This window comes from Polypterus senegalus, chromosome 4 (genome assembly GCF_016835505.1).
Source record: "Polypterus senegalus isolate Bchr_013 chromosome 4, ASM1683550v1, whole genome shotgun sequence".
NCBI classification, from domain to species: Eukaryota; Metazoa; Chordata; class Cladistia; order Polypteriformes; family Polypteridae; genus Polypterus; species Polypterus senegalus.
The window spans coordinates 71,490,653-71,516,677 of NC_053157.1; the positions used below are offsets into that span (position 1 = coordinate 71,490,653).

A 26,025-nucleotide genomic window follows, 5' to 3' on the forward strand; every position below is an offset into this window, starting at 1 on the left:
GACCTTTCTTACACAGAGCATCAGTATTGGCAGACCAGTTCAATTTGTCATCCAGCTGCACTCCCAGGTATTTATAGGTCTGTACCCTCTGCACACAGTCTCCTCTGATGATCACGGGGTCCATGAGAGGCCTGGGCCTTCTAAAATCCACCACCAGTTCCTTGGTCTTGCTGGTGTTAGTGGTTTGAGTCACACCATTTAACAAAGTCTTTGATTAGCTTCCTGTACTCCTCCTCCTGCCCACTCCTGATGCAGTCCACAATAGCAGTGTCGTCAGCGAACTTTTGAACATGGCAGGACTCCGAATCGTATTGGAAGTCTGATGTATATAGACTGAACAGGACTGAAGAAAGTACAGTCCCCTGCTGCACTCCTGTGTTGCTGACCACAATGTCAGACCTGCAGTTCCCAAGACACACATACTGAGGTCTGTCTGTAAGATAATCCACGATCCATGCCCACCAGGTGTGAATCTACTCCCATCTCAGTCAGCTTGTTCCTAAGGAGCAGAGGTTGGATGGTGTTGAAGGCGCTAGAGAAGTCCAAAAACATAATTATTACAGGACCACTGCCTCTGTCCAAATGGGAGAGGGATCAGTGTAGCATATAGATGATGGCATCCTCCACTCCCACCTTCTCCTGGTATGCGAACTGCAGAGGGTCGAGGGCGTGGCGGACCTGTGGCCTCATGTGGTGAAACAGCAGCCGCTCCATGGTCTTCATCACATGTGACGTCAGAGCAACAGGAAGTCATTCAGCTCACTAGGACGTGATACCTTTGGGACTGGGGTGATATAAGATGTTTTTCAAAGCATCGGGACTCTCCCCTGTTCCAGGCTCAAGTTGAAGATGTGCTGTAGAGGACTCCCCAGTTCCAACGCACAGGCCTTAAGCAGGTGTGGGGATACTCCATCTGGACCCGCTGCTTTGTTGGCACGAAGTCTCCTCAGCTCTCTGCTCACCAGTGCTGCTGTAATTGTGGGTGGGGATGTCTCACCTATGCTGGTATCAGCAGAAGGATGGTTGGAGGATGCAGTACTCCGAGGTGAAAGTGGGTTAGGGTCGTCAAACCTGTTAAAGAAGTTGTTCATTTGGTTTGCTCTCTCCACGTCTCTCTCGATGGTGGCACCCCACTTTGAGCTGCAGCCAGTGATGATCTTCATCCCATCCCACAATTCCTTCATGCTGTTATGCTGCAACTTCTGCTCCAGCTTTCTCCTGTACTGCTCCTTCGCCACCCTGAGCTGGACTCGGAGTTCCTTCTGTACGCGCTTGAGCTCATCCTGACCGCCTTTAAAAACCCTTTTCTTCTGGTTCAAAAGGCCCTTGATGTCACTTATAATCCATGGCTTGTTGTTAGCATAGCAGCGTACTGTTCTTACTGGAACTACAATATCCATACAGAAGTTGATGTAATCAGTTGTGCATTCAACAGCCTCTTCAATGTTCTCACTATGTGACCCCTGCAGTATATCCCAGTCTGTAATTCCAAAGTAGTCTCAAGGGCCTGCTCTGCCTCAGGGGACCACTTCCTGAATGATCGTGTGGTTCTAGGTAGCGCCCTCACTCTTGGTTTGTAGTGAGGTTGAAGTAGAACCAGGTTATGATCTGCTTTCCCAAGCATAGGTAGCAGGGTGGCGCTGTATTCTTTCTTTAATTTTTGCATACAGTAGGTTAATAGTCCTATTTCCCAGGGTGTTACAATCCACATACTGGGAAAAAGCAGGTAATGTTTTGTCCAGCGTTACATGGTTAAAGTCTCCAGAGATTAGCGTTATATGCCATTGACCTTAATACTCCTGGACTACTTTGTGTTTTTCAATAAATATTTCCTCCTAAAACTGAGTGAACTGTCACTTTGTTCTTTTCCAAACATGTCTCCTCTTTATTTTATGGTTTGCTTTTCTTCCTTCTGGAGTCCTTCACTAACCTATGATATTAAATCATATCTCATAATTGAAGTCATAGATCTTTTCAAAAACAGAAATGCTGTTGTGAGTGCCATTTGTTAGTTAGTTAGATTATGTTAAATTGACAGAACTGTTTTCTTAGTTATAACAAAATATTTGCCCATATATTATTTCATATCCAATTGGAGGTTCTACTATAACCCTTACAAGCTAAATTGTAAATGACAGTAATTTTCTATTTTGCTTAATCCTGAACAGGGCCAAGGGGGTCTGGCTGGAACCTATCCCAGCTAGCACAGGGCACAAGGCAGGAACAAACCCTGGACAGGGTTCCAGTCTATTGCAGGACGAGGATACAAACACACACACCAATTTTACTCTATGGCCAATTTATCATCTGTAATTATTTCTTGTCATTCTGACTATAGACTAGTTCAGTTTATGATGTACCTTTCAGTTGGTACGTCATGTAGGGCAAAGAGTTTCAAACCATACATACAGAATGTACTGAAGTGAAGCCTACATAAGTTTACCATAGAGAAGTAGCTCAACCTTTAAGTATAGAAAGTAACTGCAGTTTAACAAGGGAAAACTAAGATTGTAATGAAACAGAGAAGAAACCCTTTTACCTTTTTGCCTCTTCTTCTGTGTGTGAATTATTTTCAGATTTTTTTTTTTTTCTTTTTTAAATTTTCACTAATCTTTTTTAAAACAAACTTTATTAGACAGAGGAATTTTTTTGTTACATATGTGACTCATGCCAGATCCTACCTTGGCAACTCAGTAGCTGCTTGATTATGAGATGCTGGAAAAAAATGTAGTTACAGCTGTGTTTACATGATGTATTGACATGAGTTAGTTTTTTTCTCAGTTTTGTTCATTCATTTATTTTTCTGTTCTGGTTTGTAACCTTTTGAGTTTGATTCTGAATCTTTTCCTGATTTAACTTACTCTGTGTTATTAGTGATGCAGATTTGCTCAAATATGACCATATATGTATGTCAGGAAGCTATTTTAATGTAAAATTAATCAGCCATATGTTTGGAAAGCTCATGTCTTCATAACTTTGACAAAAAACAAAAGGATCCCCTTTATTTGTTAATTTGTTAATTAAACAAAGGTGACAGGTTTGTTTAGTTTGCAGTTCGGATCAGAAACCTACACGGTATTTCCCCAATACACTTTTTTGGTACAAAGAAAGTATTAATATTATCTTGAAATCCACATTGTGTTAATATTTTGGTATGAGCTGTGTATGCCTGGGCTTGATAAAATTGTTTTGAAAGAACCATATTTCCCTGCGAGTGATTTTTGAATGTTGGAATTTGCACCTTTAGGCACAGAAGAAACAACAAGCCTTAGATTGCTATTGTGTTAGAATATATATGAATGATTTATAAGTATAGGTTAACCTCATGTTGATGCACCAAAGAGCAGTACTGTTGTGTAATACACTAGGGAATGCTTGGATTTTAGTGGGTGAATTATTTAGTAATAAAAATGGTAATGTCAAGACCGGGCCAAAAACATCATTACTCACTTTTCTGGAAGATGTGTGCCTTGCAGTGGTATAAGTGCTTCAAGGCTAATTAGGCAATCAAAATATAATCAGTTTAAACAGCTGCGTAGTCTTTCATTATTTACTTTTTTTGATACAATGTATTACATAACAGAACATTCTTAATCCAATTTAGGTTCACATATGTAAGGAGCCTATCACAGCAGCACTGGACTCAAGGTAGGAAACAGCTGTGGATAAGAAGCCAGTCCACCACAGAGCACACTGACACACACACACCTATGTTCACATATGGACAAATTATAACAGCCAGTTAAACTAACGTGCACGTCTTAGGCAGATGAGCAAGGTGTGTGAAATCTACCTTGGCAATGACAGAGCACAGGAATGAAAAGAAATAAACTAAACATAAATAGTGCAGAAAAACAATTCAGCAATATATACAAATGTGCAATATATGATGAAAACTGTATGACTTTTGATATTGTTGGTGTAACAGGATATCAATTTGAACATGAGAGTGCTTCAAGATGATGCATACGAAGTTGGGGTAAAAATTCTTAGTGTTTTTGGTCTAAGCTGTGATGCTACTGAACCGTCTGCTCAATCACTGAGACAAGAAAAGTTTCTTTCTGGTGCAACTAGAAATACTAATGTTAGCACATTTCTTATTTTGGCATTATTTAGTAAGATCTCCTCAATTGACGGTAATTTCTTCTACTGATGTCATGCCTAGATGACCATTCTGTGTCATTTTGTTACCAAGAGTTAAGTTGTCTTCATTTCTTCCTTCTTCATTTCCTTAGCTATTTTTTGAACATCCCATGTTATTAGGTATTTATTATTAAACAAGTTAAATGAGTTGCCACATTCTGCTTCTGCTCCACTGATACAGATAGAGGTGTGGCTCTGTGCTTCTAGAAAACATCTACTTGCTGATGTCAAAGGCCTGCTCTTGTTACTGCACCACATTTGTGAAATGTTTCAGCTCATTCCATAGGTCTTGTTATTGTTGAATATTAGCCAATCATTTTGGTGTTATCAGCAAATCTGACACGGTTCTTCCTGCATTTGACTGTACAACTGATATGATATGTAGACTGGTTTTCAAACACTGCTTCTGGATGCAATTTAGCTTGTTGTGGATAAAATTGGCTTTCACCTGCTGTAAGTGATGTAAAAATTCTTTTTATACTACTGTTAGTTCTGGAGGGCCTATAACTATTTGTAGTTCAAATTTCTTAAGAATACAATTTTTGAAAGAAGTTTTCAATGGAAAGTTAAATCAGTGTTGAATTTAAAAGTGTTGGCTGCAGTGGACCATAATGGATACCCAGTAGTGAAGAGCAAACACTGCTGAGTTTGTTTTGTTTTTGAGTTTGACAAAATCACAGAAATGTTCAAAAACTTCGCTGAACTCTGCAAAATGCATTGAAGTCAATGTGGAAAAACGAACTGAAGTAAATTTGAGTGGAATAAAGTGGTACAATAGCCTTCTAAGTGTTACAGAAGATAGGGAAGTGTTTATCAACTATACTGGGCCATTTATTGTGGCCAAAATGGTGATCTGAGCTGTAATGCTCCAGTGCTGATCTCTGCACAAAAGAGGCAGATTGACCGATAAACACAAATAAAATACAACTAATCACCACAAACTCTCAATATGTAAAAAAAAAAAATGTCATTGTGTTCACAGATTTCCAATCTTGGGCCAAACATTGCCTATGCTTTAAAGTGGTAGCATGGAACTGGACTCATTGCATTGTTTGTAGTTAGGGCTCTTGACGTAGATGGAACTTCTTTTTAGTTTATTATTTACCTGTGTAGATACTTAGCACGTTTTCTTCCATCAAGAAAATAGAAACGCCTTCTAACCCTAACCCTAACCCTAACCCTAAGTAATAAATATTTCATTATTATTATTTCACAGAGTCTCTTTCTGACTCGAGAAAGGGGAGTGAGAGGGCTCCTTTAAGGCTTGTTTTTGACTCATAAGGGCAGCACATTGCTAGCTATGCATTCAAATTAGCCATGTGGTACTGAGATAGAGACTGAGGTGGTACACAGAGATCAGTGTTATATATCATTTGGCAGTACTCTTAATATTCTTATTATGGTCAGCTAATGTATCCCTCAAATTAAAGTATTTTTTTAAATGTATGCAGATGCAAATCAGGCTGGATACAGTTGGGATGACATGCATGTGCAAAGCAGCGTCTTACTGTAACCTTGAGTGAAAGTCCTATGCATGGCTTCTACATCTTAGTGATGTCTAAGCTGATCTCGCAAAGTGTCATCATGTGGCTCTTGGAGAAAAATGTTTGTCTAGGCAGGCACCACGCCAAATTTACAGGAGAATATTCAGTGAACAAAATCACTAGAGAACACAGCATTAGATACAACATCGGTGATCGTGTCAATTTCTCAATAACTTACAGTGTCAGCGGATTCATTTTAATGAACCTAAAGTAGTTTTTAGAGTAATGTAAATCTTGAGTACATACTGTATATACAGTATGCATAACACACACTCCTTGAGAGCTCTTTTTTGGTTCTTCATTTATCTCTCTATACATTAAGTGACTTCTTCCTTTGCTTGCTTGCATTTTTTAAATGTTTTATGGTTATGAAGATCATTTAACTGACCTGTTATAACTTGAATGTGGATGTTAGATTTTTTCTTTACATACATGCATTTTAATATGCATCTCCCATGATTAAAATATTGCAAGGCGTACTGAGATTGGAGAGACTGACACAGATAGAAATGACAAGCAGGTAAGACAACAGAGTGTATTTATTATTTTACTTCATAAAAAGAACCAGCAAATCAATGACCCTAACAAATGTTAAAAGCAAGTCACATCTCACCTCTCTTTGTCTACTCCCCACACACACTCTCGTATTCATCCCAGGCTGCTGTCCATCATGATTCTGTCAACCTGCAGCTACCATGTGTAATCAGAATAATATGTTTAATGTCACTGTGCTCTGTGCAGACATTTTAAACGTGTTTTTTCTTTTTACATGCACAGCTGAGCCAGATTTAGTACAAAGGGGTGCAGCATTTAGAACTGCTAGGCCAAGCATAGAACACAATAGACAGAGACAAATGTGCAACATTCACTCTTTCTGCGTGTTAAGAGTCAGCATACCTCTCTTTGCCTTGTTTGGAATGGCATGATTTACCTAAATAAGGGCCTGCACATGGAGAAAACAGTATAAAAGACTTGGACAGTAGCCAAATACCTAGAAGCTAAAGGACAGATGGGAGCTATCATCATCCGGTCCTGAGAACCCTTCAAGTGCAGCGTCAAAAAAGGCAGATTGTATACATCGAGATCCCAGCTTGATAAAAGTCTTGCTATGGCTTCCTTTCATCTGTTATGCCGTGTAAATCATCATTAAAGAAAGCTGTTATTTTCTCTTATGTGATTTCTTACTGCCGTATCACTATGGGAGGGATATCGCCTTTTTACATTATATCTATATAGTTCCTGTTTACTTAAAACTATTGTAATTACCAAAGAACTTATTCCAATCAGGGAGCTAGCGACCCCTGCTGGAAATACCATGTCACAATCCTCTCTCTCTCTCACTCCCATATGTGAATCCTTATAACTCCTGCCTTCTCGCCTGCTCCCAATTGCAAGTGAAAACAGCAACTGCTACCAACGCTACTTCTGAGTGTGGTAAAAGATTCTAGAACACTCTGTCAGCAGATGGTGAAGGATCATCAGAGGTTCTGGATTTGTCTAATATGGATGAGCCACAATAATAATTTATTTCCTATCTTGCAATGCAAAGAGTGTCATTGCTGAATTCTTTGAAAATGTATTTTTATTACAGATCTTTACTTGTCTCTCTATTATAAAAAAAATCTTGGAAGGAGACAAGACGTGATTTTCTCAGAGAGACACTTACAAGTCCCGCGAGACGAGTCTTTGTGCCAAGAGATTTAACCACGCCTGGGGCCGGAAACAAAACACAAAGAGCAGATGACAAAGTAGAATGTCGTAAAGAATTCAAAAACAGAACAGGTTAGAGATAATGGAAGTATGAAAATTCAAAAGTCTCAAAAAAAGAATAGTAAAGATCGCATTAGCGCAAACGAACAGAAATTATTACTCCGTGAAATAATGGAACAGTGAAAAGAGATTGAATATATTGTTTGGATTTAAACATAAAGTCGGAGACTTGTAGATCGTCTAATTTGTGTTGCTATCAAGGAAAACAAATAGTAGTGTTTCTTACCAATGAAAAGGCCTATCCGTGAGAATTAAAAGATTTGTTGTTTGGTGAAAGTGAAATCCCATGAGAGAAAATTTCAAGCTCCATGATACAAGAACTTATGCAAAGAGATTTTAAAAAGTTCTGCTCACATAACCATGCACATGGTTCAATCATTTCTCATTTGTGTGAATGTTATTGTCAGACATATAGTATATCTTGTAGAGAGAAAGAAACGATATTCACTCAGGGCAGTTAATGTATATTGTGCATTGTCACAATGTAATTACAAACACAGAATCAAAATTCAATGTGATATTGATAAAAAGGTAAAAGCGAAAAGAGATTGAATATATGGACTTGGTGATATGACAGAAGTATGTAGATATTGTTTGGCTTTAAACTTTAAGTTGGAGACTTGTAGATCATCTAATTTGTGTTGCCATCGGGGAAAAGTAGTGTTTCTTCCCAATGAAGAGGCCTATCCACGAAAATTAAAGGTTTTGTTGTTTGGTGAAAGTGAAATCCACATACACGAGTGAGAGCGACATGAATTTGCTGGTGCAAGTGAAGCGAGAAATAGTCAGCTAGTCAGAAATATTTAAATATAAAATGTTAAGCCAGGCCATTGTACTAGTGAGTATTTTTTTGTACTTTTTACCTTAGTGTTACTCTCTTTCTAATTATGTGGATAAAGGTTGAAAACAATTATTTAAAATAAATTAGGTGGTAAGATTTATTCATTTATTTTTGATACACTTTATGTTATCTAGTATGCCTGTGTCAACCCCTGTCTTGTCGTGTAACCTGGCATGTTCCTGACCCTTATCTATGTCAGCACCATACAGCTTTTCAGTGTGAGGCCAACATGGACGTGTGGGTCAAAAGAAGTGAGTTCCAATATCCCTGTTTTAGGCTTAATATAGTCTGACTCTCCTGTATGCACAGCATAGGCACTGGAAGTAAATTTCTCAATAAAGTATGGTCTCTTTCCTGCTCTGGATTCTCCCCATGGTAAGTGTTTAGATGAGTTTAAGTTGATAGCTAGAGTTTGTTCCTCTTTATTAATGGATTACCACATTGCAATGTCAAATTGCAGACAGGAAAATGTTTACTGCTATTTGTACAGTAATGATGCCCCCTGAATACCTACTAGATAGGTGTATACAAGGGACAGCAAACTGGAAAAAGACTCATGGACATACCCAGGACATGCTGGTTTATATCTCTTGATTGTACTGGGAATGTCTTGCTATTACTCATGAAGGCCTGGAGGAAGTTTTTGGAAATTGGAAGGCTACTCAGCCAAGTTCAGTATGTTGTTATTACCCTCAACAGGAAAAGTGGAAAGAAAAATATGATGATGACATATGTTAGGTGTGGCAAATAACAAGAAAACATTAAAAAAGAACTACACTCAGATCCACAAAACTACAGAAAACTGCTTCAGCACCATTTAGTTTTCAGCACAACGTGAGATATTGAGCTGATCATCATGAATGATGCAGTCCTTTAGCTAGAATCTAATCAAAGATAGCTAAATATAAAGGAGCCTCAGGAAGCATTTACCTTACGGAAGGGCTGAAATGAGGCAAAAAGAAGAAGCAAATAGTATATCAGTGGCATTCCAGACAATATACTTTAAATTGGTCAGTGTGGGGAAGTGTGGGAGAGCCACGAAAAATAAGACCCGGGTGACTGTGAAAGGTCACATTGGAAAAAAGGCCAATGGATGTCCTCAAGGATGCCATAGACCAGTAAAATATTTCCAGCTGTGGTGGTTAGACAACCCAGAATTTCTTCGGCATGCCTGACCTTATCATTACTAACAGAATGAAATCATGCTGGGATTGCCAGAGGTCTCTAACTTATAATATAGCCTTTAAGTTGGGTTTGTTTCCTGCCATGCACCCTGTGTTTGCTGGGATTGGCTCCAGCAGACTCCCGTGACCCTGTAGTTGGGATATACCAGGTTGGATAATGGATGGATGGATTTTGGCATTTGAGTATTTGGTACTTGAATAAGGTTTATTTCTCTGCTGTTATTATTATTTTTATACAATCTTTGTTTTCCCTTATTTATTTCTCACTTTTCCACACTTCATTTTGATATACTTTGACTCTTCAGCATTTTCCTGAGTCTAGAGAGTTGCTAGTCTGCCAGTCTCTTTCCTATAACAGATGCATGTGTGCTGTGTAGTAATAGTAATAGTATTCATAGCAGTAGAGTGTTGTACCGTGTTAGCCATAGATTGATACAAGAGAAAGTAGGGTGAAATGACACCCTTTAGTTAGTCAATGAAAGGTGTCATTTCACACTACTTTCTCCATTGTAATAGTATTGTCATATATAAAGAAAACTGTGAAATTTTTACTTTTATGTCCAACTAGCCTTTATTCTTATCTTTTATACATAAATCCATTCTGTGCCCCTGAAAAAACAAAATGAAAAGAACCACATAAATAATACTGGAATTGTTCAAATGCCTGTTTAATTAATTTGGTTACCAAACAAGAAAAAAAAAATCTCATATATGAATCTGTGCCACATAATAGGAGCCGAATGACTGCGGGTAATTTTACACCAGGGTTTTGCTGTGCATTCATTGGACATGGCTGCTACTAACTGAAGTTTAAATTGCAGCTCAAAAACGCCTGGACATGTACAGTATTTCACTTTAAATAAGAAACAATTCTTGAAACACTTTTTATTACTGCAAAACCTGCCTTCTCAGGTAACTGTTAATTATAGTTTTTGTTTAAGAAATTATTTTTTTAGTATCTTTCTCCGGGGTTGTGTCAATAACAATTGCAACATTCACTCAAAAGTAAGAAAAAGAACAGTGTTTTATTTAATTTGTATATAGTGAATTAATATGGCACATTACTGTTTACATGTATTTCTTAATGTGCATAAAATGACTTATATGGTTTAATTGTTGCTTCTTAAAATGGGTTGAGGTTAAAGAAATAGTAATGTGAATTTGTGTACAGTTAAGGATAACAGTCAATTATTATCTCTTGGTACAATTTTAAGGGCTAACAACATTAACATTTTTTGTTGTTTATAGCATTGGATTGACTTCTTTCTTTCTTTTCAGATGCATTACAATATACATATTTTTGATTTTGTTCTTTCTAGCTTGACATATTTAAAAACAATGAATAAATTTAATACGTCTTATAATTAGTTTTGTATTCTGTATCCTATATGTTTTTCAGGAATGAATCAGACCCTAAGAAGATGAAGTCATTATTTTTGTTATTGTGGGTGTTAGGCACATCCCTATCCTCCCCTGTAAGTATGCTTTGAATTTATTTATGGTGTTGAAGGATTTTTTGATTAGCCATGACTTAATATACAAAAAGCATGATTTGGTAGTCTAATTATATATCTATATCTATCTATATATATATATGTGTGTGTGTGTAATATATACATACATTTATGCAATGTGTAAATATATACATGATAATAATTAAACAGTAAAAAATAACTAATTTAATATTTATATTTATTGGCAAAGGGCTTAAAGCTTGTGTATCAAAAATCCAGGATTCTGCATTTGAAGCCTTGCCTAGTTATTCAAGTACTGATTCTTGTGAATTAAATAGGTTTGAAAATAGAACTATAGTATGTAATTGTTGCGGATTTATATTTTATTTAAATATACAAGAATGAACAGCATTAATACATATTTATGACTTATTTCTCACAATAATAACCCATTACTAAATAATTATTAATTTTAAATTAAGGAATCAGTATATATATTTAAATACACTAATCACATGTTGAACAAGTTATAATTGTGAAACAATGGAATTATATCCTTGATGATTTACAATTATGCTTTTTATGGACTGTATCATTAGCACCATCTTGTGTTTGCTTCTTGTACATGTTATGTATTTTATTCATTGACATCTCAGTATGTACAGCGCTGCATTATAAATCTATATTAATCAGTAAGCAAACAGTAAACAGTAATGAGAACTAATAATTGCAATTTTTTTTGTATATCAATGTCAACCTGTTGTTTTCATTTTGTCTACTTGCAATAAACTTTAAACTCTAGTACAAGTAACATTATACTGAATAAAGGATATCTAATATAAATGAAAAAAAAACAACAAAACATATGTGAGGGTTTCAATCATAAAATCAAGATGTTCAGAAAGTAAGTTGAGAAGTAATTCTTTGTGTAAGAAAGTTTTCAGTAGCAATGTATGATTTCAAATTAATTTAAATATGTTAACTAATAATATGGGCAGCACTAACGCTAACTAGTTAGTGTAACTACCCTTCGCAACTCCAATGGGAGTGCTTCAATTCTATAATTTAAGAATAATTTGGTCATTCTTTACTTTAGGTATGCATTATAAAAAGTGATGAGCAAAAAAAAAAAAAAATTGTGAAAAATTGAACTTGCAGTATAAGTCATAAGCAAAATTGATGCCATTAGCATGTATTTTTTCTTTTCATTTGCAGCTTTTTCCTCCATGTGCAAATGTATGGCATAATTGATTTTGATGCAAAGTAATGAAAAGTGGAGTAGGCAGGCAGATGGTTAGCTAAACAACTATGGAAACACTGCTCCACTGCTAAAATCCATTGACCCTGGTATCTGGCAACAACAACAACAACAACAACAACATGTATTTATATAGCACATTTTCATACAAAAAGTAGCTCAAAGTGCTTTACATAATGAAGAATAGAAAAATAAAAGACACAGTAAGAAAATAAAATAAGTCAACATTAATTAATATAGAATAAGAGTAAGGTCCAATGGCCAGGGTGGACAGAAAAAACAAAAAAAACTCCAGACAGCTGGAGAAAAAAATAAAATCTGTAGGGATTCCAGACCATTAGACTGCCCAGTCCCCTCTGGGCATTCTACCTAACATAAATGAAACAGTCCTCTTTGGATTTAGGGTTCTCACGGAAGGACTTGATGATGATGGTCACGTAGACTTCTGCCTTTTAATCCATCTATCATTGCTGGCGCATCATGAAGCTTTGAGTAGGTGGAGGTGGCGCAGGCCACCACCACAAAGAAACCGGAAAAAGAAACAGAAGAGAGAGTAGGGGACAGAATGGATTTTAGAGCCACCATGAATAGTTATTATGAAGAATTGAACATACAGAGTATCAGGATTAAGTTAAATTGAGGTTATAAAAAGGCCATGTTAAAATAATGTGTTTTCAGCAGTGTTTTAAACTGCTCTACTGTATCAGCCTGGCGAATTCCTATTGGCAGGCTATTCCAGATTTTAGGTACATAGCAGCAGAAGGCCGCCTCACCACTTCTTTTAAGTTTTGTTCTTGGAATTCTAAGGAGATATTCATTTGAGGATCTAAGGTTATGATTTGGAATATAAGGTGTCAGACATTCCAATATATAAGATGGGGTGAGATTATTTAAGGCTTTATAAACCATAAGCAGAATTTTAAAGTCAATCCTGAATGACACAGGTAACCAGTGTAGTGACATCAAAACTGGAGAGATGTGCTCGGATTTTCTTTTCCTAGTTAAGATTCTAGCAGCTGCATTCTGAACTTGTTGCAAACAATTTATGTCTTTTTTGGGTAGTCCTGAGAGGAGTGCGTTACAGTAATCTAGTCTACTGAAAACAAACGCGTGAACTAATTTCTCAGCATCTTTCAGTGATATAAGAGGTCTAACTTTAGCGATGTTTCTTAAGTGGAAAAAATGCTGTCCTAGTGGTCTGATTAATATGCGATTTAAAATTCAGATTACAGTCAACAAGTACCCCTAAGCTTTTTACCTCCGTCTTGACTTTTAATTCTAATGTATCCAGTTTATTTCTAATAGACTCATTGTATTGTGGCGTGTCAGTTGGAGCTGGAAAAAAGTGAGCGTAGTTGTATTGTGAATATGCAGGCCATATTGAAGGAGCTGTGGAAGATTAAGACTGTGGTGGAGGGCATCCTATCAAAGAAATAGCAATTTCAGCTTCAAAATAACCTTTACAGCTAGTACCTTTTGCTTATTGCCTCAAAAACTTTAAAAACACTAAAAACCTAATTTTAATAAGTTTTATGTTTTGCTATTGCGAAATCACATGCAAAACAAACTTTAGGGGGCACTTTTGCAAACCTGCATGTGAAACAAAACTATGCTGTTTCACTTATCACTAAACCATCTATTAAGTCTATAAATGTTTTATTATCTATATCATTGACAATAGCAAATTATTATAAATAATAAGATTCTTGCAAAAAATCTGGTCATATTGGAAGTAGGATATAACACTACTACACAAACAGGACTAAGGAAACATCTGTAGAGGTGTCTGAAATTGTGAGGGTCTGTGATACTTCAGTTGAAAAGGAGCCGTTGCAACTGCTAAAGTGAAACTTTTACTTTCCGTTTCAATAAATACAGAAGGAACAACAAATGCTATTAAAATTTGGTATTATAGAATAAGTTATAGTCTTTATTTTATTAATTGATATTCATTGTTTTATAATAACCTCTTCTCAAACAAAATGTTGTTTGAATTTCTGACTTTCTCCATCATTAACTTTGCTTAGCAGATTCACAAAGAATAAGAAAAATGTATTTATAAACATTAATCAATTATAAATGTACTATATGTATAATATTTGATTACTAAACAATACAGACTCAAAACAAAAGTAAAATCATCAATAGTGTACTTTGCCCCTTAACTGTTTCACAAATGATCAGAAATTACGGCAAAATACTTTTGACAAATTATGAAATCTGCTGGTTATTTCCCGTTTGTAGTATTTAAATAAAAAAATTGAGCCAGAGTTGCTTCTGAATGAATTGGGGGTTAGTGGTTAGATTATGGATCAAATTAAGTGAAAAAAGTGTGTTTAAAATTCTTTCATTTAAAACTAAGGGGTAGAATAGATTCAGTTAGCAAGATGATGCCCCCTTTGCCTCCTTGCTGGGTATGCAAGCATGGTTGTGTGCCTACTACAGTGGTGATGTTAACAATTAATCTCATTTAATCTAATCACATTTAATGAAAACTGTGTTTCCTGCTTAGGCAGCAATATGTGACAAATTTAAAATTCCATTTGCAAATTATATTGTATTGTTTCATCGCAATGTCTAATACTGACTTACATATGAGATATGTTTTTATTTATTTTGACACATGAGAATGGCATTTAAGTTACATATCAGCTCATTTTACATGCAATTAGAATAGAAACTGTAAACCGTGTTAAATATGAGATCATTTTTGGAGCACTTTGAATGAATGACAATTTTTAAAAACTGTTCAATCTTCAAATTAAATAAAAAGCAGCACATATGCAATGTGCTGCAAGATCAAACTACAATATCTACCATATTAACATCATTAGCAAGAAAAACTGATGACCACAGAGAATGTATATAGTGATAGAATAAGATATATTACCATTTATCAACTAAACAATCCTCTTCAGCCAGGGCACCACATTCCATTTAGAGGTCCTGTCACTAGTCAAACAAAAAACCTTTCACCAATAACATACTGTACAAGAAGTGAAAATCCAACCAGTCATTTAATAAGCTTGCTCTCACAACTGAATTTTGGACTGTGTTAACAACCAAGAATTTTATTAAAATAATATGCGATTACATAGATGTTGACAAACAGATGAATCTGGTGATACTATAGTTACAAAATATTCCAGGCAGACATATAGCTGACATAAAGTGAAAGCACTTTGAGCTACTTTTTGTATGAAAATGTGCTATATAAATAAATGTTGTTGCTGTTGTATCATTGCTGAGAAACTAACCTACCATGCAGAAATGATAACTCTCAGGCAAAGTGATTATATTTGTTCATAATAGTACATACAACATTGTGGATGCTTATTTACCCATCCCATGAATCAGGCCTTGCTAGTATGTTTTGCTCATACATGACAGCTTAGGGTCATTGGTTAATTCATCATGTATCTTAACTGTCATGATCGAGTATACAGTATTAGTCCTACAGGAAAGGCTCATAGAGTATGGGCTGAGCATTTACAGGCTGCACACTCCTATTCCTAAAAAAATGCATAAAACACTCTTCAGTAATGTAAAAGAATAGTGTGTGTCTCCTTTTTCCTTAATTTTAAGACAAATTTATACAAATATAGAAGTAAGATTAAAACTTTCACTGGGAAATTGTTCCTTGAATTATTTTCTGTGCTTTTTAGAACTTTTTAACAATTATTAGTTATTAAACAGCTATAAATAAAGATAGAACATAAAATAAATTAAGTCTGGGATCCTATAAGTGGTCCCATTTAATTGTAATGTATAAAGGATTAGGATGGGACACAATTGTGCCAAAAGAAATCAATAGAATGTTGCTTTTCAAAAATGTGTTTTGCAGGGCGTCGAAAACTGATCTCCGCCAAAGATGGCTTGAGCCTGATTGCAGACTTCTAGTTGTTTTTCAGTTTAAATATCTCTGCTACTAAAATACAACGGTCTTGGCTTTGCGTGTACCCAATCCCACACTAAATCGAATGTTAGCGTTCAGCCCCCAAATCAACAAATATGTTGTGTAAAAGTAATAACAAAAGATGAGAAGAAACAAGCTGCCATCTAAAAAGTCCACCACCAATAATTTGTTTGCACTTCATGCACTGGGACATTGTACCTTCTTCTTCTTCTTCTTCTTTCGGCTGCTCCCGTTAGGGGTTGCCATAGCAGATAATCTTCTTCCATATCTTTCTGTCCCCTGCATCTTGTTCTGTTACACCCATCACCTGCATGTCCTCTCTCACCACATCCATAACCCTTCGCTTAGGCCTTCATCTTTTCCTCTTCCCTGGTAGCTCTATCCTTAACATCCTTCTCCCAATATACTCAGCGTCTCTCTTCTGCACATGTCTAAACCAACGCAATGTCGCCTCTCTGACTTTGTCTCCCAACTGTCTAACTTGAGCTGACCCTCTAATGTACTCATTTCTAATCCTACCCATCCAGTGCAAATCTTAGAATCTTTAACTCTGCTACCTCCAGCTCTGTGTCCTGCTTTATGGTCAGTGCCACTGTCTCTAACCCATATGACATAGCTGTTTTCACTACTGTCCTGCAGACCTTCCCTTTCACTCTTGCTGATACCTGTCTCTCACAAATTACTCCTGACACTCTTTTCCATCCATTCCACCCTGACTGCACTCTCTCCACAATCCCCATTACTCTGTACTGTTGATCCCAAGTATTTAAACTCATCCACCTTCGTCAACTCTACTCCTTGCATCCTCACCATTACACTGACCTCCCTCTCATTTACACACATGTATTCTGTCTTGTTCCTACTGACCTTCATTCCTTTCCTTCTAGAGCATATCTCCACCTCTCCAGGGTCTCCTCAACCTGCCCCCTAATATTGCTACAGATCACAGGTCATCAGCAAACATCATAGTCCATGGGGACTACTGTCTAATTTCGTCTGTCCACCTGTCCATCACCATTGCAAATAAGAAAGGGCTCAGAGCCGATCCCTGGTGTAATCCCACCTCCACCTTGAATGCATCCGTCACTCCTACCTCAGACCTCGCCACTGTCACACTTCCCTCGTACATATCCTGTGTAACTCTTACGTACTTCTCTGCCCCTCCCAACATCTTCATACAATACCACAGCTTCTCCCAAGGCACCCTGTCATATGCTTTCTCCAGGTCCACAATGACGCAATGCAACTCCTTCTGGCCTAATCTATACTTCTTCATTAACATCCTCAGAGCAAACATCACATGTGGTGCTCTTTCTTGGCATGAAACCATACAGCTGCTAACTAATTATCACCTCACTTCTTAACCTAGCTTCCACTACTCTTTCCCATAACTTCATGCTGTGGCTCATCAATTCTATCTCCCTGTAGTTATTACAGTCCTGCACATACCCCTTATTCTTAAATATCGGCACCAGTACACTTCTCCACTCTTCAGGCATCCTCTCACTTTCCAAGATTCCATTAAACAATCTGGTTAAAAACTCCACTGCCATCTCTGCTAAACTCTTTCATGCTTCCACGGGTATGTCATTTGGATCAACGGCCTTTGCATTCTTCCTCCTTGCTAATCCATTGCACTTCCTGATTCACTATCTCCACATTATCCAACCTCTTCTCTCTCTTGTTCTCTTCATTCATCAGCTTCTCAAAGTAGTCTTTCCATCTCCTCAACACACTCTCCTCACTTATGAGTATGTTTACATCTTTATCCTTTATCACCCTAACATGCTGCACGTCTTTCCCAGTTTGGTCCCTCTGTCTAGCCAATCTGTACAGGTCCTTTTCTCCCTCCATAGTGTCCAGCCTCTCATACATCTCACCATACACCTTTTTTTAGCCTTCACCACCTCTCTCCTCACCTTGTGCTTTATCTCCTTGTACTCTTGTCTACATTCTGCATCTGTCTGACTATCCCGCTTCTTCTTTTCTATCTTCTTCTGTATTTCCCCATTCCACCACCAGGTTTCATTTTACTCCTTCCTCTGTCCAGATGTCATGCCAAGCACCCTTCTTGCTGTCACCCTTACTGCATCTGCTGTAGTTTCCCAAATGTCTGGTAACTCTTCACTACCACCCACTGTCTGTCTCACCTTTTCCCTTAACTCTTCCTTTTTCAATTTCCACCATCTGATCCTTGGCTCTGCCCTCACTCTCTTCCTCTTTTTGATCTCCATCATCATCCTGCAGACCACCATCCTATGCTGCTTAACTACACTTTCCCCTGCCACCAATTTGCAGTCTTGTATCTCCTTCAGATTGACTCTTCTGCATAGGATATAATCTACCTGTGTGCATCTTCCCCCACTCTTGTACATAATCCTATGTTCCTCCCTCTTCTTAAAATACGTATTCACCACAGCCATGTCCATCCGTTTGGCAAAATCCACTATCATTTGACCTTCTTCATTCCTTTCCTTGACACCATACCTACCCATTCCTTGTCTCCTCTGTTCCCTTCATTAACATGTCCATTGAAACCCACTCTAATCACCACTTTCTGTCCCTTGGGTACACTGTTCATCACTTCATCCAATTCACTCCAAAAATCTTCTTTTTCAACCATCACACACCCAAGTTACAGGGCATATGCACTAACAGCATTCATCATCACACCTCCAATTTCCAGCTTCATAATCATTGCTCTGTGCAATATATTAACCTTCCTTCTCTCCATCATATCTGCTAACTCTCTCCCCTTACCAGTCATACTGCCAACATTCAAAGTTCCTTCCCTCAGTTCCACTTTCTTTACCTTCCTCCTCTCCTCCTACCTCCAGACACATCTCCCCCATCTTCTTCTCCTTCTTTGGCCAACAGAAGCCCTATTTCTGCCAGCACCCTGTTGTCTAAATGTATTGGTGGCTGTCGTTGCTTGGAAGTTTGTATTATTGTTCACATATTGATTTGGCAAAATTTTACACCGGATGCCCTTCCTGACGTAACCCTCCCCATTTATCTGGGCTTGGAACCAGCACGAAGAAACACACTGGTTTGTGCATCCCCTGTGGCTGAATTAGTTTTTTTAATCATTAAAGGTATGATTAAATCCCACCTGCCTCTCTTGTTCAGCAGGTCTCTTTCACCCATGTGCCCACCTTGCAACATCAGAACACATAAATAGTCAACTGACTTCTAGCAGATTCTTTAGCATTCAACCCAGACTTGAGATTCAAAATAGCAGCAATGCACTTCTCTACCAGAAATTCTCAGGAAAAGTCCCTTGGCACACAGTTTTAATTGACCTGATTCCAAATTTTGACTGTGTAGTCATCCAGATCACTTACTGTTGGAGGAACATTCTATTCTGCCTTTCCTTAGATGACAAATAGATACTTATACAGTATATATCTAAAATCCCTGAAATATGGAAGATTCTATTATTCCTAATGTCACCTTTCCGTAATTGAACTAAAACACAAATTGGATGATAGGGGCTGAGTTAAAGAAACATTTATCCTGATCATTTCACCTATTCCTCTTGGTGAATAGTAACGGTGTATACTAAAATATCCTAATATAATGCTAGATCATGTGCAAGACAGTGAGGAGTAAAGTGATACAAGCAATTATTGTTCATGTGGACTTTACACATTCCCTCCATGCATAAAATGCATATCTTTTAGGTTCACTGTAAACTCTAATTTAGTTCAGTGTGAATAAGTGAGTGTGTGCAGGTGTGTTCCTGAGTGTGTCCTTCAATGGGCTGGCACTTATTCCAGAGATGTAGTAGTTCCTGCTTGATATGGATTAAGACGGTTTTAAAATGGATGTATGAATATAAGATGTTAACTGTTTTAACTTTCTTTCTTTGACAGATAATACAACAGGGCATTAAGTCATCAATTAAAAAGTCAGGTTATCCATTTAAAGCACCCCGACCATCTGCTCTATCATCCCCTCAAGTTGTGGTCATTCCAGGGGATCAAAATCAGCAACCACCCTCATCCACATCCTCCTTAGGTTCAAATATCTTTGTTATTCGCCCATTTGCAAAATCTGAGTCTAAGCAATCAAAGGATGCTGCACAGCCATCACCTATAACTCGTATTATAGGTAACCAAGGTCCAGGATCAGGAAATCAACCAAATGTATTTGTCATCAGTCCATGTCCCTCCGGTGGTGGGGGAGGTGCAGCTGGTCCCAGAGCTGGTATGCAAGCACCACCACCAGTACCACCTCCATCTCCTCCTGCTGCTGGGCCTCCAATCTTTATTTTCCCTCCATCTGGACGATCTTCTAAGGGTGAATCAGGAAAGCAGAGCCAACCTCCAGCACAAGCACCAGTGCAAGCTCCTGCAGCATCCCCAGCAATGCCTAACATCTTTATCATTTCACAAGGCCCAGCAGGAGGAGAGTCAGCTCGAGCAAAGACTCCTGCCCCAGCACCAGCTGCTCCTCCTCCACCAGCACCTGTTCAGCCATCACCTCCCATATTTATCTTTCCTCCATCTGGTGGGTCAGACTCAGCAGGACAAGGAGGGGGACAGCAAAAACCTGTACCACCACCACCTCCTGCGGCTCCTCCACCCCCTCCACCTCCTTCCATATTTGTGTTTGCTCCACCTAGTGGTGGTTCTGAAGCAGCAGATTCTGCTGGATCACATACAGAAGATCCACATCCAGCAGCTCCACCACCAGCTCCAGCAATGCCAGGCCCGCCCATTTTTATATTTCCACCATTTTATGATGGAAATGGAGGTAATGGAGGAGAGGAAAGAGGAGATGGAGGAGGAGCTCATGCATCTGCTGCAATACCACCTGGTGGTACTGGTGGTGCTTCCCAAGCACCAGCTCCAGGGACTCCAATTGTCATTTATCCACCAGATGGCTCTGGACCTGGTGGTCCTGTGGTTCAATCTGCTGGACCAGGGTCCCCTTTTATCATCTTCCCACAATCCTCTGGTTCTCCAGGTGGTTCAAAAGCAGCTCCAGGACAAGGACCTATAGCTGGAGCAGGAGGAGGAGGTGGTGATGCTACTGGTGCTGGTCATGGTGGACCGGGAGGGTCAGCACACTCTCCATTATCTCCCCCAGGTGGATCAGCCCCATCTTCACCTAGTGCTCCAGGAGCACCATTTGTCATAGTTCCAGGTGATGGTAGTGGTTCAGGTGGTCCTGTGGTTCAAGGAGGAGGATCAGGTTCCCCATATGTTTTTTTTCCTGGTTCTGCTGGACCTCAGGGTGGTTCCACTGGAACCTCTGGACGAGGTGATTATGGAGGTCAAACGATGTTTTTCACAACAATGGGAGGGGGTGGTGCTCCTGTGGGATATGGTGGGGGAGGAGCTGGTGAAGGTGCAGGGCCAACTGGTGGAGGACCATCTCAACAGCCATCAATATTCATGATGCCTCCTCATGGTTCACCATCTTCTGGAGGATCAGGAGCTGCTGGAGGGGGGGGAGGTACTGTAGCTGGATTTGGTGGAGGAGGTGCTGCAGATGGAGGACCATCTCAACAATCACCTCCTGTATTTATCATCAATCCGTATGGTTCATCACCTGCTGGAAAATCAGAAGGGCAAGCACATTCTTCTTCCTCAAGTCCTCCAATTTCATCTGCATCAGCTCCTGGAGCACCAATTGTCATATTTCCACCTGATGGTTCTGCTTCAAGTGGTCCTGTTGTTCAGTCAGGTGGCCCCGGCTCTCCATTTCTTATTTTCCCTCCTGGTGGATCTCAAGGAGGTGCAAAATCAAATGGCAAGCCTCAGTCATCAGGCCCTGCAGCTGGTGCAGCTGTTAAAGGTGGAGGTGCAGGTGGGGGATCTAGTCCACAGATATTCATCTTCCCATTGGATGGCTCCGGCCCAACAAGTATATTTCCTGAAGCAGCTGATGGATCATTCCAGAATGGAAATGCAGGAAATGTGGGTGATGGCTCCGAATCTTCTGCACCCTCTGGTTCACCGCAAATTATCATGCTCCCTTCTTTTTATGAAGCCAGTGCTCCACCAGCAAGTCCATTACGTGCTCCACTAAGTTTGTCAACAAAACAGTTTGGTGCCTCAAAATCATCATCTTCTAAATCATTCACAAAGCACTTATCCACCTTGGCCAATATGAAACTAATAAAGTCCCCACAGCAATTAAAAGCCTTAAGCCGCAAAACACCAATGAGTAGACCCAAGAAAAGATAAGAAGAATAAAAAGGTAAGGTAAGTGTCTATTTGTTAAATACTAAGTAAAGCACATTCTTATCCATTAAGTTTATAAAGTCAGTCATTATCCAACCCGCTATATCCTAACACAGGGTTACGGGGGTCTGCTGGAGCCAATCTCAGCCAGCACAGGAAAAAATCCACAGGCAGGGCACCAACACACACAAACCAGGGACAATTTAGGATCACCAAGGCACCTAACTTGCATGTCTTTGGAAGCACCCGGAAGCAAACCCAGGTCTCCCTTACTGATAGGCAGCAGCGCTACCACTGCGCCACCGTTCCGTGCAGTTTATAAAGTATGATGAAATATTACTAAAAGTAGAACTGGATAAAAATGAGGACATTATAGCAGAACAATGTTTAGATTGACTGACTTCCACTTCTGGGGACCTGGGTTTCATTCTTGGCCTGATGGTTGTCTCTGAAAATTAAATGTATACTCTGTGTCAATGTGTATTTTCTCCATACACTAGGATTTCTCTAACAATTTCCAACATGCTAAACATATGGAGCTAAGGCTAATTGTCAACCCAAGACTGTAGTGCACACAGTGATGAAATGGTATCCCAACCAGGTTTGATTCATGCCTTTCAACTGATGCTGCCAAAGTAGGCTCCAGCTCCCTGTAACTCTGTAATAAAATCAACCATGTTCAAAAAAATTATATAGTGGATCAATGAATAATTGTCTTATTAAATATCATAATAAATTACAGGATAATTATCTGACCTGGTTCCTTAATTATCTAAAATGAAGCCAGGTGACTGTTCCTGTAAAATGTATGCGTTCTCTTTCTGTCTGTCTGTGTTTTTTTTCTCTGTGTGTTTTTCCTAAAACCAATAGATTTGCATATTAGACAAATTCCCTGTTCTAAATTGGCTAAGTCTGAGTGTTCATGCTGTAAGTAAGACTTGCAGAGCTGGCTCCTGCTTTATGTCCAGAGCTGCTGTTCCATCAACAATACTGAACTCGATTAATTTTCAGAATAATGTATTGTTACTAAGATTGATGGAACTAATTCTATCATTATTAGTACAATGTACAGTATGTTAATAATTGCATTATGTCTTCTCACTTACTTGTTAGGACGGCACAGTAGGGCAGTGGTAGTGCTGCTACTTTGCAGCAAAGAGATTGGGTGCATGTTCTAGCCATGTCTTGTGTGGGTTTCCTCCACCAGTCCAAAGACATGTACGTTAGGTGAATTGATGTGTGGGTGTGTCTTGCAATGAACTTGTGCTCTGTCCAGGGTTTGTTCCTGTCTTGTGCCCTATGCTGGCTGGGACAAACTCCAGATCCCCAGGCCCTGTGACCCTGGTTTGGATAACATGGGTTAGAATATTACAAGACTTACAGTACCTGTTAAGGCAAAATTTATCTCCTGTAATGGATATTTTTAAATCATTAATAATGTAACCATACAAAATGAAAATAACTGAATATTACTTTTTAACCTTTTCACAAATATGTAATAATCAGAAATTGTCTGAATATTTAATGTGGTGAATAAGTGTTAACAGAGCAGGAGCATGATGTAGCTTGTCTAACAAACATTTTCCATTAATAGAAAAATATTTCTATTAGTTGAAATAATAACCTTTTTTTTCTTTTGTTTTCAGATCATGGAAGAAGCTTCAATTGTACAGATGCAAAATTGTGGGCAGAATGGGAACACAGATACAAACATTACTCCAAATGCTGTAAAATTATAGAATTACCACTGAATTTTTTCTTTGCATATTACTCATGTGAGAAGTGAATGCTATCATGTTTTTCTTTCTAGTAATAGTTGAAAAAACATCAAATATCAATTAATCAGCTGGCCAAAAACTCTACACTTCACCAAGCAAAAGAAAATAGACAATGGAGTTTTTTGAACTGCAGTGTTTTTTGGCAATATGCCATTTTCACTAAGTGTCTTACATTTAATACATTTTAACAGGGCATGAACTATAAAATTATCTTTTTCATACATAATTAATAATTAAAATGCATTTACAATATTTTGAATACTGTTCCAGTTGCTTCAGTAAAATAAAAATGTGTTTTATGCCGATGTAACACAGCCTTTCTGGTGGCAAAAAATGTGTACATTTTTAAAAGCAGCTTTAAATAAAAACCAATCATTAATCAGACTTTGAACGTTTTCTTTCTTTAAAATGATCTTTTAACTTTTTGCATATAAAAATCAAATAAGAAGACGCGTTAATGGGAACAATGGGAAAAACTGCTTGTTCACAGTTCCAGCATTCTGGGTTTGAATCATACACCCAAATATTGTCCATATGCATGGCCTACTTTTGTCTGTAGGGGTTTTGTGCTTACATCCCCAAGAACATAGAGGTTACATTATCTAGTGATTTCAAATTGGTCTGAGTGGATGAGGATGTGGTCCTGCAATGGTCTAGTGCAATCTGGGGTTGTCAGATGGTCCAGCCAACCTCGAGCATGAACTGAATTAAGTGATTTTGAGATTGAGATAATATTAATGCTCAGGTAAGTATCAGGTTTACAGTATGTGGTACATGAAAAAGGAATTTATAGCTATTAATCAGTATTGATTTCATTTGCAGCAATGCAGATAACAATTTACAGTATTTAAATAATACCTTTTGCAACATAAAAAAAAAAACGTTCACAAGAACAGGCCACTCAGCTTAACAAGAGTCACCAATCCTAACCACCTAATTCCTCCAAAACACCACCAAGTCTAGTTTTGAAGGTCACTAAAGTCCTGCAGTCTACCATAATACTTGGTAGCTTAGTTCCATGAGTCAGTAGTTCACTGTGTGAAGGAAAACATCCTAAAATGTGTGTACAATTTACCTTCAACAAGTTTCCAACTGTGTCCCCATGTTCTTGTTGAACTCAATTTAAAGCAACAGTCTCGATCCACTGTAATAATTTCCTTTCACAATTTTAAACACTTCAGTCATGTCACCCCTTAATCTCCATTTGCTTAAACTGGAAAGGCTCACCTCTTTTAATCTTTCCTCATAACTCATACCCTGCAGTGCTGGAATCAGGCTAGTTGCCCTTCTTTCGACTTTTTCTAGCACTGCTATGTCTTTTGTAGCCTGGAGATCAAAACTTCACACAGTACTCAAGATGAGGCCTCACCAGTGTGTTTCAAAGCTTGAGCATAACCTCCTTGGACTTGTACACCACACATTCGGTCAGTCAGTCAGTCATTGTCCAACCCGCTATATCCTAACACAGGGTCATGAGGGTCTGCTGGAGTCAATCCCAGCAAGCACAGGGTGCAAGGCAGGAACAAATACCTGGGCTGGGTGGCAGCCCACCGCAGGGCACACACACACACACACACACTAGGGACAATTTAGGATCGCCAATGCACCTAACCTGCATGTCTTTGGACTATGGGAGGAAACTGGAGCACAGGGAGGAAACCCACGCAGACACGGGGAGAACAAACAAAGCAAACTCCATTCAGGGAGGACTCAGGAAGTGAACCCAGGTCTCATAACTGCGAGGCAGCAGTGCTACCAATGTGCCGCCCTACTCCACACATTGTGCTACATAACCTAACATCCTGCTAGCCATCTTAATGGTTTCTGAACACTGTCTGGCAGTTGACAGCGATGAGCACACTAGGAATTCCAGGTCTTTATCATATGATGTTCCTTCAAGATTCAGACCTCCTATTGGTGTATTTATATATAACACAGCTGAA

The 26,025-nt window shown here is 38.6% G+C and overlaps 1 protein-coding gene across 3 annotated transcripts; it reads left to right on the forward strand.

Annotated features, from left to right (window-relative positions):
- Positions 1-4,562: 4,562 nt before the first annotated feature.
- On the forward strand, positions 4,563-24,466 carry LOC120527439 (collagen alpha-1(I) chain-like). Of its 3 annotated transcripts, none has more exons than XM_039750850.1 (4): positions 4,563-4,596; positions 10,882-10,957; positions 19,986-22,325; positions 23,951-24,466. In XM_039750850.1, exons 2-3 carry the CDS (start codon positions 10,904-10,906, stop codon positions 22,305-22,307), a joined length of 2,376 nt encoding a protein of 791 aa, XP_039606784.1. In that variant the 5' UTR covers positions 4,563-4,596; positions 10,882-10,903; the 3' UTR covers positions 22,308-22,325; positions 23,951-24,466. The 3 variants fall into 3 exon arrangements, with proteins under 3 accessions (XP_039606784.1, XP_039606785.1, XP_039606783.1); XM_039750851.1 differs by lacking the exon at positions 4,563-4,596 and adding an exon at positions 10,267-10,394 and having other exon boundaries at positions 19,986-22,320; XM_039750849.1 differs by lacking the exon at positions 4,563-4,596 and adding an exon at positions 10,268-10,394.
- The last annotated feature ends 1,559 nt before the right edge of the window (positions 24,467-26,025 follow it).

Bases quoted from the DNA above. Each gene is read 5' to 3' on its own strand.
- LOC120527439 (XM_039750850.1), top strand. From the start codon at position 10,904: ATGAAGTCATTATTTTTGTTATTGTGGGTGTTAGGCACATCCCTATCC. The intron at 10,958-19,985 runs GTAAGTATGCTT...TTTCTTTGACAG, and splicing joins GCACATCCCTATCCTCCCCT to ATAATACAACAGGGCATTAA.